Below are 17,789 nucleotides of genomic sequence, written 5' to 3'. Positions count from 1 at the left end.
GCCGATCGACAGCATCTTGGACAGTTGCAGTTCAGATGTAGGATCTTCCACCATTTCGGCATTCACGGATGTAACCTGATGTCCGGAGTTCCCATATTTTTCTACTTTATAATTTTACATTTTCTTCCTGCTACATTCAGCGGAGGCATGGCAGACAGCTGTGCTGGACAAGCTCCCACACAGCAATGCCATTGTAATCAAACCTGCTCAGTTTAGTTGTTGGAAACAAGCTGAAGTGTATCTGCATCCTCTCACAGTCTGCAGACCGGTGAACCAGCCTGAGCCCCGGCCCCGGCAAAGGGTCTTTAGGTTCCAGTTCAACATCAGTTTGTGAATCGGAAATGGCAGGAATATCACGGCAAATCGCCGGCACCAAAACGTCTTTGGATGGGTCATAATATTGGGTTAGTGACTCTGCGGGTATGGAACCGGCAGTAGGCGAGCTTCAGTCCAGGTCGGCAATTCTACAACTGGATTGGAATTTTCTCAGTCTGCCGTGAAGCTGAAGTCCCGGTCGGCTGGATATTGATTGTGGGGAAATTGTCATCTGCACCACTCAGTGGGACATCATATCTGACAAGTATTCTGGAAACTTTTGAAGAGCTAACTGAAGATAGATAAAATAGAGCAGTGATGTTATTTGTTACGTACCCGTGGGTATCTTATACCAGTCACGTGACCATGATGTAATTGAAGCTATGCTGGAGATGAGTTAATGGTCTTGTGATGGGGGAGTGTTGTCATTTTCCCTCCAGTGAGACGTCATGTGATAGTTCCCCCCCTCCCAACCGGGTATTAAAGGAGAACCCCATCCTGTGACGTGGGCAGCTCGTGGTTGAATTTGGTAGTGACTCCACGTTTCTGTGTATTCGGATGTTATGACGCAGATTCATTTAAAAGTGGAGTTTCACTTTCTGCCTTAAGTCAAAGGTTATTGCCGTCAGTTTTGCCATAATACTGCTAGCCCCGTCATCGGAGAGTGAAGATTTAAAGTTCGGTAACTTAATGATCGAGGAAAGTTGATTTCGACTGTCAAGCAGGTTCGACCTTGTTTGATTCTCATTCGGAAGGAATTTGTCAGCTATGTCCATCATAACTCCTGTTCTGTCGGAAGGATAGAGGGTTGGGAAAAGTTTCGCCAAAGAAAGGTCAGTGCCTTTAAGCCGTTTCATTTTCTTCATCATGAATCCTTCGAACAAAACATACTTTGTCTGGGAACAGCAGTAACACGACCTGAAAGAGAATTTGAATTGTTTCAAGAAGTCTCTCCTAAGCGACTGGGTAAAAGTTTGGACTTTCGTATTACTACTTATGCAAACTGTTTTTGCATTATCGTTTTAAGGACTGTTTTCGGATTCTCGCTTTAAGAACTGTTCGAGCTGCCATATCGCAGCAGACTTCCGGTTGTTAATCGTTTGCCAACTTTTTGTTTTTTAGCAGTGTTTAATAAATGTTTTATTTGTTATAAAAACCCTGTTTTTGCTGTTTTCGTTGTTGCTGGATTGTAACATATTCATCTGACCTTTAGAAAAGTCTGTAACAAGATCCCTCATGACAGCTCACCTGGAAGGATAGGTCACGTGGGATTCTCGGGGAGCTGGTGAGGTGGATTCACACCAGGTTCAATGACAGAAAGCAGAGGGTGATGACTGAATGTGGATTTAACGAATAGATGTTCGTGACGAGTGGGAAGTGCATGGCAGTGTCGAGGCCTCGTTAATTAGATATTCATGACATTGGTTTGTAGATGAATGTACATGGCATGGTTATAAAATTTTGATACTAAATTCAGGCGTCTGCTTCATATTGCAACAGGTTGCAATGACTTTTCCCAACTTGCTGTTTCGGATGCATGGCGGGTCTACATTGTGCTTAACAAGGTACCAGAAAACTATCTGATAATAGACAGGTAATATGTCCAAAGAAATCTTGACCGAGTTTAGATGATAATAATGGTCTTAAAGTTCTGCCGGAGATAACATAGTGGTTCAGAACAACATGTCATGATGCTATGTGTGAGATTGCATTGTTAAGAATGTCAGTGTGATTCTATATAGACTCAAACCATGCATTGCCACTGGTGTCAATGCCAGGGGATGAAAAACTGAAAGGAGATGGTGAGAATCAGGTGTGACTGAGAAATCTGTATAATTCAGTGACGAGAGGAGTGGATGTCCCATTAATCAGCAGAAATGTTTCAACCCACACTGTTGTAACAGCTGTCCATTACTCACCATAGCGCCACCAGTGGTAGGAGGACCAAAGCAGTGGGCGCTGTCTGCTCAACCTGCCTTGCCATTGCATTGACACATCACTCCCGGTCGAGGACACAAGATTGGCTCCGAAAAGGGAATTGTGTGCAATATAGCACGTAGGTATCCCGGAAGTCCCGGCACGTTGTACAATAGATGGAGAGAGCGGAAATCGATGGGCTCAGCTGGATCAGGCCCTGTCAAGGCTTCAGTGGACAGGCCCAAGATGTTTGGAAGTATTTACCTCAGTTTAAAAACAAAACAGTGTTCTACTGTAAACCCCAATTAATGTTTGACCCTCCTGTTATTTGCTTTGTTACAGAGAAACAAAAGCTGATCACACTTGTCCTCACAATGGGTCAATGTGCGGGCAGGGGAGGACTTCCAGTGCCTTCAACATCGGGAAAGGTCACGGGTATGTTGCCGAATTATTTTATTTTATAAATACTCTGCTGATTCCGCGTCTGTATTTAATTCAATATTGGGAATTCACAAAGTGTTTGTGAAAACTGATCAGAGAGATAAGAGAGAGAGTTAACATTTCTGGGGGAAATACAGTCAAACGTAGAAGGTGTACAATTACCGTCTGCTGCTGCTCCTCTAACAGATCGTGATGCACATTGAAATAGCGAGTTACTCTAGAAGAAATGACATTCTGCAGATGCTGAAAGTTTTGGGCAATAAAAAGACACACGAAATATTGGCAGAACTCAGCAGGTCAGACAGCATCCATGGAGAGGAACAAAGATTTGACATTTCGGATGAGGACCACAATGAATGGAAAGTAATGTGGCAATACCTAGAATTTCTGTTCCCTCATTTCCAGTCCGATGAAGGGCCTTGGCCCAAAACGTTGATTGTTTATTCTCCTCCATCCCCATATACATTTACTTCGCATTGTGTTTGGTGATCTTTAGGTTACAAAGTGAAGTTACTGTCCAGTATGAGGTCAGTAATTTCTTTAATGCTCCTCATTTTCCTTTACAGGTCCGGGCTCAGTGATCACGGAGCTCCTGGCAAGCTGGGACGATTTCCAGCTGCTGCAGTTGACGGACTTCTACCGGGACAGGTTGGAGCAGGCGATGGAAGGACGGGTTCACGGAGTGAGTCTGGCGTTAAAGGCTGAGAAACAGTTCAGCAGAGAGGAACATCGGGTGAGTGGGAGGGAGAATGGGTTTGAATTTTCCCACATCACAGGACTGATGGCCGTAGGATCGCTGACTCAACGGATATTAAATAAGATAAAAGAATATCTGGGAAATAAATACTCCACATACAATCCGGAACATGTGAATCTGAACCAGAGATGGAAAGAGGTGAAAAGAACCCGCGGACTGGTAGGGAGCTGCTCGATGTTCAGAGTGAGTTGAGCAAGTAACAGCATTAATTGCAAATACGACAGGAAGTTTCAATCTGTGAAAAATGTACAGAGTGACGGCAGGATGTCAGTGAGAACCGGGACATCATCAGTGAATGCCACAGGAGCCTGGGTGTGTTCAGTTCTGGGTGGAGATAATTCTGTTACCATCTGTAACTGCAAACAGTGTGAATCGGGGAACATTGCCATGTTGTAACGTGTAATCACCGAGAAAACCTCTACTGGAAAAGGGAAGCGAAAGGTGTCAGATGTCAGCCAGTAATCCGCTGTCATTTTAGACACTGGCGGACTGAGGAGATGAATCACATCATAAATTCTGCAACTTCTCTGAGGCTGTTCAGTCTGTTATATAAAATAAAATCCTCCAGTTTTATTTCTTCCTCTGTGATCGTTATTTTATGATTTCTGTTTTACACCGTCAAATCCGGTGAGGGATTATTTATGGAACTGGAGCCACGTCAATGAAGCGGTCATAGACCAGCCAGGATCTCATTGACTGGTGGACCAGGTGCACAGTGAATGTCCCTCCGTGTGCTCTGCACTCAGAATGTACAGTCCATGTCCAGACAGGTTCAGCACCCGTCCGGGTGACTGCTCAGTGTGATCCTGTTACACAGCACATCATTTACTTCTCATTCTCTGTGTGAATCTGCCAGTCCCCAATATCTTCACCGTTACTCTTCACAGAAAATCTCTGATCTTGCTGATAAGGGAGAGCGGGCGGACATTTCTAAACTCCTCCTGAGCCTGGTGATGGAGAAAGGCTCCCACGCCCGGAGGGTGATGTGGGAAACCTTTATGAAAATGTGCAATGATGTTCCAATGTTGGACAAAATACATAACGAAATACAGATGTATGGTGAGAAAATATCAGAGATTTATTCAAATTTGGATTGAATAGAGCACACTTTAAAATCTTACACATCATTCCCTCAATGTGTTTAAATTCAAACAGGTTGTGATCCCTCCCATCGATCAAATCCTGCTCAAGGTTTAATCAAGGTTCTCAGTGAGCTGAAAGGTAAGTGAATGTGCATTGAACATTGAAGAGTATAAAACAGGAATAGGTCATTAGTCATATAATATTGTGCCGAACCAGCTGAGAGGTAAATCTGCATAACCCAACTCTAATCTCTCCTTCCTGCACCATGTCCATACTCCTCCATCTTCCTTACATCCATGTGTCTACCCAAACGTCTCTTAAAAGCTTCTAATAATTTATCTCTATCACCTTACCAGGCAGTGCGGTCCATGCAGCCACGGCTCTCTGATGAATAAAAAGCTCTCCCTCACATCCTACTTCATTCTACAGCATCTCACATTCAATACATTCCCTCTGGTAATAGACATTTCAACCGCGACAAACTGATGATCGCTGTCCACTCTATCTCTGCCTCTCATAATATTCTTAAACTGTGTCAGAGCTCCCCTCGGTCTCCGACGATCCAGAGCAAAGAATCTAATTTTAACCAGCCTCTCATCATAGCACAAGCCCTCTGAACCAGGCAGCATCCCGGTAAACCTCTTCTGCTCCCTCTCTAAAGCCTCAACATCCCTCCGGTAGTGGGGCGGTATGCAATAGCCCAGAATGGGCTGCAGCAGAGTTCATTAAGTTGAAACTTGACCCCTGTTTCCACCAGCGGTTGTAATTTGCGTACGGCGGTTAGGTTGTTGAGCCACAGGGATCTGACCAGGTAAATATGGGCACTGTGACGGAGAACACAGTGAGACACATGGAAGCATGTTTCTTAGAGCGAATGTTTTCAAAGGTCATTTTGAGGAAAGAGGCAGAGAGCTGGCGAGTTTGAGGAAATTGTTCACACCGCTCCAGGGCCTACAAGTTCCTTCACTGCGAGTCTACGTGGAGAAAGGGAGAGGGGGATATGGAAAATGGAATTAAAAACTTATATTTCTTCACACAAGATGTCAAAATCTTCTCTTGACAGCCACTGCCCTCTCCTGAACAGACTCTTTCTTAACCGTTTTCTAAACTTCCCCCAGCAGATTATCTTTTCTTAGAGTTGGGCGTCCACTGAAGTTCCAGTCACAGAATAGTAACATCGCATCACTTTAATTAGAAAATCAGGTGACATCCCAACAGGTCTGTTCAACCACAGAGCAGAATATGAACACACTGTGTTCACATCTACACCCCCTAGTGCAAACACTGCTACAGTGTTAGAGAGGGTGAGATTGGGGGACATATTCCACAGCTCAGTCCACAGAAGCTGGAATTCCTGTCTGCTGGTGTTGTGCGCTGGACACTGTCAAAGGGTGAGAGATGGGAATTAGGACAGAGAAACCAAGGGTTATGGGATCGCGGCAAGGAAGATTAAAATGACTGAAAATATCCCTAAATAATATTGCAATTAGTTAAACTGCGACCGTCTGGATGGAAAGCTCACTACATCTATAGGCCCATCATGACTGTGAAACAGGAGCCCGGGGCAGTTCCTGGGCTCAAGACATTGTGAGGCTTCATCACTGCAGACTGAGTTAGATCACTCAACTGCACATTTAACAGAGGAGAGAGCTTAGGAAAGACAAACATCACAAAACTTATTAATATTGCATCAGCCCATGTTTTACCTAATTATTCAAATCTCTCAACAGAAATATAAGGAACCTCGGCCAGAACCCTGGTACTGTCTCTCTCAATTACAAGAACAAATTCCAAAGATGATAATTTAAATATGGGACCAGAGTGAGATGAATCAGGATGTTTACAAACTACTCACCTCTGTTAATGCTGTTCCAGTCCACATCATATCAATGAAACCCCTCAGTTTCTCTGCACCATGGGTTTGGTAAATCGCTACAACCTTTTCGTTCACTATTCCTCATGTTGTTTGCCGAGGGAACAAACACGACAGTGAAATTCCTACAGCCATTTCTGTACATGAAACAGAATCTCTCCATGACTGTTGAAGAACACCATTTCTACCACTGTCATATTCTCTAAAGAAAATATGTCTACAATTAATGTTTTCCTACGCTCCCAATTACAGCCGAACACTTTGAATGGAGACCCCACACACCCCTGACAGGGTTCAGAAACACTGCGAGACGCCAAACAGCCTCTGACAGGGTTCTGACACAGTTTGAGACCCCACACACCCCAGAAGCGGTCCTGACACACTGTGAGACCCCACACATTTCTGACATGGTCCTGACACACTGTGAGACCCCACACACCCCAGACACGGTCATGACACACTGTGGTAAGGTCTTCTCACATTATGAGACCTCACAGTTCGCTGGCAGGTTCCAGAAACTCTGTGAGACCCCATATATCGCGAACAGGGTCCTGACACACTTAGAGACCACACTCATCGCTGGCAGGTCCTGACACACTTAGAGACCACACTCATCGCTGGCAGGTCCTGACACACAGCCAGACACCAGACAACCCTGAGAGGTTCTGGGCATACTGTGGGACCACACACACCCCTGAAAGGGTCCTGACACATTGTGAATCCCCACCCACTAATGACAGGGTCCTGACATACTGTGAGACCCCACAAACACCTGGCAGGGTCCTGACACACAGTGAGACCACACGGACACCCAGCAAGTTGCTGATACATAGAGAGACCCACGCACTCCTGACAGGATCCTGTCACGCTGTGAGACAGCTCATACCCCTGACAGGGTCCGGACAAACTGTGAAACCCCACCCACTAATGCCAGGGTCCTGACATACTGTGGGACCTCACACACCTCAGACAGTGTCCCAACACACCATGAGACACCATTCACCACTGACAGGGTTCTGACACATTGTGAAGCCTCTAACACCCCTGACAGGGTCCAGACACGCCTTTAGACACCACAGAACCTTGGCAAGGTCCTGATGCACTGTGAGTCTCCACACAGCTCTGACAGGTTCCCAGTACTCTGTGAAACCCTACAGATCCCTAGCAAGTGTCCTGAGACACTGTGAGACCCTACACGTCCCTAACAGGTTCCCGGCACTCTGTGATACCCTACATGTCCCTGACACACTGAGATCAGATCTTATCAGGGAGATTATTGTAATGATCCCTTATGAGGCAGCTAGGGACTGCATAATAGAATCGGAAACGCAATATAATGTAGCAGAAGTGAGAGGAAAGCTAGTTGATTTGGAAGCTTCTAAAATCTAACAATAGGTAACAAAAAGAAGCATAAAGAAGGGATGAAGACAAAAGAAATAAGTTATAGTCTATCACTCAGAAAATGATGGAGAAACTCAGCACATCTTTGGAGAAAGTACAGTAAACGTTTCGGGCTGAGAACATTCGATGGGACTGGAGATAAAACGCTGAGGAGTCGATTTGAATGCTGGCAGGCGGGGTGGGAGGGGTGAGAGAAATTCCAGGCGATAGGTGAAATTTGGAGAGGGAGGGATGAGCAAAGAGCTAGGAAGTTGGTTAATAAAAGAGACAGAAGGCGTGGAAGAAAGGGAAATAGAGGGTGGAGAGAGCAAAAGAGGGAGGCGTAGTTGATCTCGGTATGGTCTGTTGTCTCTCGATGAAACCAGTGTCGAGCGTCTGCACTGTGTCCGCCAGAACAAGCGTGATCTCCCAGTGGCCACCCATTTTATTTCCACTTCCCATTCCCATTCCGATACGTCAGTCCATGACATCCTGCACCGTCAGGATCATGCCACACTCGGGTTGGAGGAACAACACCTTTTGAGCAGCGTCCAACCTGATGGCAAGAATATCAATTTCTTAAGATTCCAGAAAGGCTTCCTCTCCCCCTTCACCGTTCCCCATGCCCTCGTACGTCTCACATGTTATCCCCTCGCCTGTCCATCGCCTCCCTCTGGTGACCCTCCCCACCTTTTTCTTGTTTCCATGGCCTCCTGTCTCTATCAAGAATCAACTTCATACACTTTGCTTCATCCCCTCCCCTCCAAGTTTCACCTGTCACCTGTCACTTCTCTCTCCCTCCGCCCCCTCCCCCTCCACCTTCCGAATCTACTCCTCAGCTTTTTGTCTCCAGTCCTGCCGAAGGATCTCGAAAGAAAACGTCAGCTGTTCCACAGCTGCTGTCTGGCCTGCTGAGTCCCTCCAACATTTTGTGTGTGTTGCTTGGATTTCCAGCATCTGCAGATTCTCTCTTGTTTGTGGAATTACAGGCCAGTTTGCCTAACCTAAGTGATTGAAGCGTTGGAGTCTATCCTCCTCATATTTTACACCACCACCCAGCTTTGTGTCATCTGCAAATTAGCCAATGTTCCTTTTAATCCCTTCATCTAAATCAGTAATGTATTTTGTAAATAGCTGCGGTCCCAGCACCAACCCTTGTGGTACCCGACGAGTCACTGTCTGCCATTCTGAAAAGTACCCATTAATCCCTGCTCTTTGTTTCCTGACTGCCAATCAATTTTCTATCCATGTAAATACCCTACCCCCAATACCATGTGTTTTAATTTGCCCACTAATCTCCTATATGGGACCTTATCAAAGGCTTTCTATAAGTCCAGGTACACTACATCCATTGGCTCTTTCTTGTCCATTTTCATAGTTAGATCCTCAAAAAATTTCAGAAGATCAGTCAAGCATGATTTCCCCTTCGTAAATACATGCTGACTCGGATCCTGTTACTGCTATCCACATGTACCGTTATTTCATCTTTTATAATTGACTCCACTGATGTCTGGCTAACTGGTCTATCATTCCCTGTTTTCTCTCACCCCTCTTTGTTAAAAAGCGGGATAACTTTAGCTATCCTCCAATTCTCAGGAACCGATCCTGAATCTATAGAACATTGGAAAATAATTACCAATGCGTCCACGATTTCTAGAGCCACCTCCTTAGTACCCTGGGATGCAGACCATAAGGCCCTGGGGATTTATCAGCCTTCAGTCCCATCAGACTACCCAACATCTTTTTCTGCATAATGTGAATTTCCTTCAGTCCCTCCATTATCCTATGTCCTCTGGCTACTATTAAATTTGGGAGATTGTCTGTGTCTTCCCTAGTGAGGACAGATCCACAGTATCTGTTCAACTCGTCTGACATTTGCTCACTCTTCATAGTAAATTCACCTGTTTCTGCCTTCAAGGGCCCAACTTTAGTTTTAACTAACGTTTTCCTCTTCAACTACCTAAAGAAGCTTTTACTATCCTCCTTTATAGTCTCCGCATATTGCCTTTTTTTTTAGTAATCTTTTATTGTTCTTTAATGTTCCCAGTGCTCTGGCTTCCCGCTCATCTTTGCTATGTTATACTTCTTCTCTCTTATGTTTTATACTCTCCTTGGCTTCCCTTGATAGCCACGTTGAGAATCACTGATCCTGCCCCTCCCTCTCAAATTGTAGATTAAAACTTAACATATTATTGTCACAACCTCCTAATAGCTCCTTTACCTAGAGTTCCCTTATCAAATCCGGTTCATTACACAACACTAGATCCAGAATTGCCTTCTCCCTGGTAGGCTCCAGCACAAGCTGCTCTGAGAATCCATCTAGGAGGCACTCCACCAACTCCCTTTCTTGGGGTCCAGTACCAATCTGATTTTCCCAGTCTACCTGCACGTTGAAATCCCCCATTACAACTGTAGTATTACCTTTGCAACATGCTAATTTTAGATCTTTATTCAACTTGCACCCTATATCCAGGCTACTATTTTGGGGTCTGTAGATAACTCCCATTAGAATCTTTTTGCCCTTACAATTTCTCAGTTCTATCCATACTGACTTTGCATCTCCTGATTCTATGTCACTCCTTGCAAGGGACTGTATTTCATTCCTCACCAGCAGAGCCACCCCACCCCATCTGCCCACCTGTCTGTCCTTTCGATAGGATGTATATCCTTGAATATTCATTTCCCTGCCCTGGTCCTCTTGCAGCCATGTCTCTGTTATTCCTACAACATCATACTTACCAACTTCCAACTGAAATTCAAGCTCATCTATATATAATATTTTTAATCCATTACTCCCCTTCTTGTCACATTGGTCCTATTGCACTTGGCCATACTCTCCGATCCCCTCCTGAGCTTTCTGCCCCGTAAATTCTGACGTCTTTCTTAACTTTTCTTATTCACTCTTTCCCTTTAACTCCATCCTTATATTTCCAGTTCGTCTCCTCCCCAAACTTATTAGTTTAAACACACGCGTGTTGCAGTGGCAAACCTGCCTGCCAGAATGCTGGTCCCCTGACTGCTAAGGTGCAACCCGTCCCTTTTGTACAATTCATCCTTACCCCGAAACTGATCCCAGTGGTCTAAGAATCTAAAACCCACAGCTCTGCCAGTCGTCTGTCCCTTTGGCTTTGCTTCAGCGCCAATTTTTGACTCGCAGACCCGTCCACCTCTCAGACTGGCAGTGTCTTCTGTCCCAAGCTTCCAAGAGGGTGAACATGATTTCAAGAGGCACATCCCCCGGGGTCTCCTGTACTTCAAGCTTCCATCTCTTCCTCATCGTCGCCCCCGTTCTTTCCTCTGTTATCTTCGGATGTAACGATTTCACTGTAGATCCTGTCCAGAAAACTCACGTTTTTCCTGGATGAACCTGAGGTCATCCAGTTGCCTCTCCACTGCCCTAACACGGTCTTTCAGGATCTGAACCTGGACACACTTTTCACAGTTGTAGCAGCCGGAAACACCATCAGTGTCCCTGACCACCCACATCAGGCAAGCATCACACTGAACCAATTTACCTGTCATCTCTTCACCACCTCTCACCCTCACCAACTGTGGCGTAGTCTCCTCCCTCAGCTTCCTCGCCAAAGACTCGCTCTTTCCTCACAAGGACCTTTCCTCAACAAGGCTGCTCCCCGAGTCAAAGCCGCAAAGCTCAACTCCTTTACTGGCCGCTCCACTTGAGCTACCCCTCTATTTATTTGTCTGAGTTTTTCAAACTGCTTGGTCACCTGAGCTCGATTGCTCAATCAGCTGCTTTCTGCTGATTCTGAGCTATTCAAATCTTGAATTGTCTAATTAACAGCTTTCTGTTAAGATATTCAAATCGTAATTGACTTGATTGCACAGTCAAACTGCCAAAATCCCTCAAGCCAAAGACTCGCAGTTCCCTCACAAGGCTCTACCCTCGACAAGGCCGCTCCATGAGTCAAAGCCCCAAAGCTCCAGACCTCTACTGGCAGCTTTGCACTGGCCGCTCCACTTGAGCTACCCCTCTATTTATTGGTATCAGTCTTTCAAAACCGCTTGGTCACTTGACCTTGGTTGCCCAATCAGCTGCTTCTGCTGGGCTCCTTTACTGACCGCATTTGTTGATGATACAAAAATTGGCGAAGGGGCAGATAGTGCTGAGGAAGCAATGCGATTGCAGCAAAACTTCGACGAATTGGAAGAGTGTCGCAAATGGATTACAATGTTGGGGAATGAATGGTAATGCATTTTGGCAAGAGAAACAATAGGGTGGACTATTATCTAAATGAGGAGAATGCTTAAACATCACAGTGTAATGAGACTTCATGCTGGCTGCTACCAAAATTCCTCGGTCTCTGCTCTCTTTAACTCCCGACCTGTAAACAACATGGTTTTCAAACGTGTATTTAAAGCCATAGACCAGTGGTCTCTCCCGTTTCCACAGACGTTGGCTGACCTGTACTCACATCTACACTCGCGGCCTTCGACAGCTGTGATGCAGAGGGCAGGCCAACATGCTGCATAACTGTGGCCAACTGGACAACGGGTAGACAAAACTGCCCAAACGTATCACCGGCACCCCCATCCCACCTCTCATCAGGGACGTATATACAGAACGGTTCTGGAAAAGGGCCAGCAGCGTTAGGAAGGATACCACCTATCCTGCCTATGGGCTGTTTGCCCCGCCTATGAGGGAGGAAGCTACATAGCATCCACAGCAGGACCACCAGACTCAAAATCAGTTACTTTCCTCAAGCAGTAAGACAGATCAACACATCCACAACTAACAACCGCACCCCACCACTAGACCGATTGAAAAAAAATACTGAGTTTTCCATTGCATACACTATCTGAGTTTGAGCTTCATCAGATCCAGAATAACAATTATTTTCTTCTCCTTTACACCCGTGTATATTCAATCTTGGATCTGTTGAGCATTTACAACACAGACTCTTTAAGAGACCCGGTACTGCAGATCTGCCGTCTCGAACCATTTTCTGGACGAACCCAGTGAGCTGAGCAGCATCTGTGATGATGGAAGTGGGGGGGGGGGGTGTGTGGATTGTCTGTGGTTTGTGTCAAAATGCTGACTGTCTCAGTCTCCTGAACAAGACATTGACATTTTCTCCCCCAGCCACCCAGCCACAGAGCAGATGCTGATCAGCGAATATACTTCTTTACATTTTGAATCAGTGATGTTGAGAGGGGAGGGGGGGAGCTGTGATTCCCCGACCTGTTCCTTTGACAGAATGCCAACGTCCCTTTTCTCTGTCTCCACACACACCTCATCAACAATGGGGATTAAAAGTTTCTTCCACATGAACAGTGATATCTGTGGCTGTAGTGAGAGGGTGTCCAGTACGGGACAGTCGGGGGTCAGTAAACTACCAGGGAAATTCTCATCTTCACAGCACAGTTAATATGGAAATATGATGACCATGTGTTTATCCAGACCAGGCCTCTCTGTTCAGTCAGGGGACTGTTATGCAAATTTACTTTACTGCACGGACATTCATTGATTAATTCAACTAATGCAATAGCTTTGGGCTGACTCTTGTGTGCTTAAATAATGAGTTTTGAGTTGAGACATCTAACAGTTTGAACACTGTCTGTTCCCATTGAAGATGTTCAACAGAAACACATGGAGACTCTGCGGGCACAAACTGAAACACTGAGAGTGAACACGATCCTGATGAGGGAGAAGGTGAAGGTTTTCCACCTGGTTGATCGATACGCTGAGCTCATCGTCATTTCTGCTGTTCGAGATCGGAGACTGGTTGAACATGAGCTGCTGGCAAGACGCAGAGACCACGAGCTTTGGAGAGAGAAACATCTCCACGGAGAGATGGAAAAAATCCAGACTGATCAGTTATTCCAGAGCAGCTTTTCCCGAAGTAAATCCGAACCTGGGAGATCAGCAGCAGTGGCCGGAGTCGCGGGGATTGTGAAAACAACAATGGTACAAAAGATTGTTTATGACTGGGCCACGGGGAAAATATTCCAACAATTCCAGTTTGTCTTTAGTTTCAAATTCCGGGAGTTAAACTCCATTAACTGCAGAACAAACCTGAGGGAACTGATTCTGGATCAGTATCCTTACTTTGGGAATTTCCTGAGAGATGTCTGGAAGAACCCACAGGGATTGTTGTTCATATTCGATGGTTTGGATGAATTCAAACACAGAATCTATTTTGCAGACAAATGGAGAGATACAGAACCTAAGCACCAGTGTCCAGATCCCGAGTGCTGGTGTGAAGTGTCGGACATTGTGTACAGCTTAATCCAGGGCAAGCTGCTCCCAGGGTGTTCGCTGCTGGTGACCACACGCCCCACTGCGTTACAGTTATTGGAAAAGGCAGATATCAGGGTCTGGGCAGAAATCCTGGGATTTGCTGGTGAGCAATGGAAGGAATATTTCATGAAGCATTTTGATGATCAGACGGTGGCGGCAGCTGTTTTCAAACACGTGAAGGAGAACGAGATCCTGTACACCATGAGCTACAACCCCTCCTACTGCTGGATCCTCGCACTTGCACTCGGCCCTTTCTTCACACAAAGAGGCAGGGACCCACAGCAAATTCCCAAGACCATCACCCAACTGTATTCCTACTATATTTACAGCATCCTGAAAAACCACAGCCGTGAGATTGAGAACCCCCGTGATGTGTTACTCAGGGTTGGTCAGATGGCCTTCAGAGGAGTGTCCGATAAGAGAACTGTGTTTACAGATGGAGATTTGAACAACTACAATCTGCAGCCATTCCAGTTTCTGTCTGGGTTCCTGATGGAGCTTTTGGGGAGAGAGGATTCTGCCCAGTGCGTGGTGTACACATTCCCACACCTCACCATCCAAGAGTTTGCAGCTGCAGTCGCACAATTCCTGACTATACATCCCGAGGATATCCTGAAATTCCTCACTGAAGCCCACAATACGACAGATGGGCGATTTGAGGTATTTCTCCGTTTTGTTGCTGGTCTCTCCTCCCCAATGACAGCTCGGGGTCTGGAGGAGTTTCTGGGTCCATTTCCTCATGAAACAACCTGCCGGGTGATGGACTGGGTGAAGGAGGAGGTTAAACGCCAGAGTGGGAACACATCGAGTGAAGCTGGTAAAAGGAGGCTCCTGAACACATTTCACTACCTGTTTGAGTCTCAGAATCGTGAACTGGCTCAGACCGCACTGGGATCTGTGGAAGAACTTTCATTCAGTGGAATGACACTGACCCCAGTTGACTGCGCGGTCCTGTCTCATGTTGTCAGACTCTGTGATACAATAAAATGTCTCGACCTGTCGTACTGCCACATTTTGTGTGAAGGAATCCAGCAGCTGGGACCCTGGCTGCACAAGTTCCAGGTATTGAGGTAACTTAATTTTTCTCTCACTCTGAACTGTGAAATTGTTCCATTGTGTTGTTTCAATGTAAAGGGATTTGGGTAAAACTATAGTGAATATGATTGTGAAGAATTGTGACAAATGCGATCCCCCTTCCTCCTGTGATATGTCTCTTCCCCAACTCCGTTCCTGCTGTGGAATCTCTCTTCTCCATCCCGCTTCGTCCTGTGGGATCTCTCTTTCACATCCCCCTTCCTCCTTCATGTCCCGTCTTTCCATCCTTTTCCTCAGATGGTGTCATTTCCCACTGACATTTCTCTATTCACAAATCTTCCTCACTTTGGGACTTTCTCCCCTTCAACCCTGTCCCTTCCGATCCACTCACAGGTCAGGAACACTTTCCTAACCATCGCGCAATGAGACAGAATATGAGGAGTTTACAGGGTCACACCGACAGACTAAATTACTGACATCAGTGAATCCCCTGTAACTGGTCAGTGAGGGACATTGACAGTGATGGGAACACTGATCAGTGATTTACTGAAAGGTTCAATGTTTCCTGAAATAACCGAGTGAGAGAAATTCCTTCAGACCCATTCATTAATTTGCCTGTTTCTGTTTAGTCTTGGGCGGAATGACCTGGGAGATTCAGGAGTGAAACTGGTGTCTGCGGCTCTTGGGAACCCGGAGTGTAAAATACAGACACTGAAGTGAGTACCAGACTGTGGGAGATTGTGTTTACAGACACTGAGTGTCTGACACTGAACATTAATGTGATCAGTAATTGTGTTACTGATAAATTCTGGAAATTTGTACTGCCCCTGTCTCTCTGTGTCCTTCACCCTCAATCTATCTCTCATTTCCAGTCTGAACCATGTCGAACTTACAGATTCTGGTGCTGAGGATCTCGCCTCCGCTCTCAGTACAAACCGATCACTGATAGAGCTGGACCTGGGATGGAACCCGCTCACAGACCAGTCTGTCCCCGCTCTCCGCCGGCTCATACTGACCCACCCGAGTCTGGAGCAGATCATGTGAGTGTCTGTGTTAATGTTCAATGTGATAAAAATTTCATCAGATCCGCGGGTTTTCTGGTACCCCAGTACTCTGTTACTGACACGGTTATATAATCTGGTTTCTTTTTCATCTTTATTTTTCCATCCGTTTCAGGCTGGCAGTGAATAATTTCAGTGGGACTGGGGAGAATGAACTGGAGTCTCTACAGGAGTCTAGACCCGGACTGAGAGTGTACCTGTAAACGTCTGAATGTGTGAATATACCCGTCCACAAGATGGAGACAATTTGGCCGATACCCCCTCCCCCTTTTAACTCCCTCCCTTATCTTTCCGCACTCCAGAAGCAATTCGCAAGGTTTCAGAAATGACCCTGGATCTGCGGTGATCTGGGACACGGCCCTGAAGTGTGATTTGATAATCATCAGATCCGTGATGCAGAGTGACAGTGAGAAACGGGACTGATTATTCAAACTGCCCCTGGTTGTCGCCGGTCAGTTAATTGTGTGTGACTGTGAGTGAGTCGGGACCAGCTTATTTATTCCCGCACGTCAGCAGCTCACAAATCGTTTAATTTACATTTGTCGATGAAATCAATAAACCACTGTAACATCCTGTCTTCGTTTCGGACGAGTTTTATTTGAAGTTTATGCTGTCCCCCGCACCCTGGGTGCCTAGGATCTCATCTCCACCCAGCCCCCTTGCTGGGAAACTCACCCCCTCCTTACACTCCACAAAGAAAGGGAGGGGGGACAGAGAGAGAGCTGGCCTTATTTGGCGGTCCTGCATTTCTTTCCACTCGGAGGGGAATGCTAACGACACGGATATTTTAAGGACAGAGCAGGAGTTAAAAACGTCAGTATACGGAGCGGATTCTGTACATGGCAGAATATATTCTGTTAAATCATGCCAGTATTTCTCAGAGACAAACGTGTTGGTGGTTGCGCTCATAACTCACAAAACAGCGAGTGGCAGCCTTCACAGCCAATTGTATTCCTACAGCTACAATATTTCAAAATCTAACTGTTCCTCAGGTGGATTCAACAGCGGCTTTGCCCGTCATTAAGGTTTAAAAGTCCACAGCACGGGCAGGAAATTCTATTCATATACATTTAAAGAAATGTAATAGGGACATTTATGCGCGCACGCACGCACAACAGATGTGGGAAGATGGTTTAAGCGTTGGAGTGAACCGTGCACAGCTCTGAGCTTCATGTTATTGGAAATAAACATTATAGTGGGAAGCTGATCAAAATGAGGTAAACACTGATGTGGTCCAGGGCTGATGAAGAACTACACAGCTTGTGGGTACAGCGAGTATATTTCATATCTGGTGGCACATAGTGGGACGAGTTGGGGTAGTTTTGGTGTCTGACCGACCAAAGCGGATCTGCTGAATATATTAAAAAAAACAATGACGTTAATTGAAAGTCTGCAGAAAGAAACAGGGAAGGTTCTCATGTGTCCCTGGGTCACGTCCACACTGAGGGGAAACCGGTTCTACTTGCAGAGGAAACAGCAGGCGTGACTGTGAAAAGTGCCGAAAATGCTGGAAACATCGATTCCGGAATGCATGTGGGAAGAGAGCCACAGTGAAAGTTCAGGTTGGAAAATGGGAACTGTTCTGACCGCTGACAAGACAAATGTGGAAAAGTTGTAAGCAGAGCCGCTGACTGCTCACTTACTGGTCTCGTTGCACATTTTGGTAAA

General features: G+C 45.9%; 1 protein-coding gene across 1 annotated transcript; it reads left to right on the top strand.

Moving 5' to 3' along the window:
• The first annotated feature begins 3,558 nt into the window (after positions 1-3,558).
• LOC132389329 (NACHT, LRR and PYD domains-containing protein 12-like) lies at positions 3,559-16,875 on the top strand. The gene is made up of 6 exons (XM_059961849.1): positions 3,559-3,613; positions 4,586-4,651; positions 13,358-15,095; positions 15,690-15,776; positions 15,933-16,100; positions 16,237-16,875. The coding sequence occupies exons 1-6, from the start codon at positions 3,559-3,561 to the stop codon at positions 16,322-16,324; spliced, it is 2,202 nt and encodes a 733-aa protein (XP_059817832.1). The 3' UTR covers positions 16,325-16,875.
• Positions 16,876-17,789: the final 914 nt, after the last annotated feature.

Source organism: Hypanus sabinus, unplaced genomic scaffold (genome assembly GCF_030144855.1).
Source record: "Hypanus sabinus isolate sHypSab1 unplaced genomic scaffold, sHypSab1.hap1 scaffold_532, whole genome shotgun sequence".
Taxonomy (NCBI): Eukaryota; Metazoa; Chordata; class Chondrichthyes; order Myliobatiformes; family Dasyatidae; genus Hypanus; species Hypanus sabinus.
Note: the sequence above shows the minus strand (reverse complement) of the source record. Positions and strands in the feature narration are given on the sequence as shown.

Bases quoted from the DNA above. Each gene is read 5' to 3' on its own strand.
- LOC132389329 (XM_059961849.1), top strand. From the start codon at position 3,559: ATGGAAAGAGGTGAAAAGAACCCGCGGACTGGTAGGGAGCTGCTCGAT. The intron at 3,614-4,585 runs GTGAGTTGAGCA...AAATTCAAACAG, and splicing joins GGAGCTGCTCGATGTTCAGA to GTTGTGATCCCTCCCATCGA. The intron at 16,101-16,236 runs GTGAGTGTCTGT...CATCCGTTTCAG, and splicing joins CCGAGTCTGGAGCAGATCAT to GCTGGCAGTGAATAATTTCA.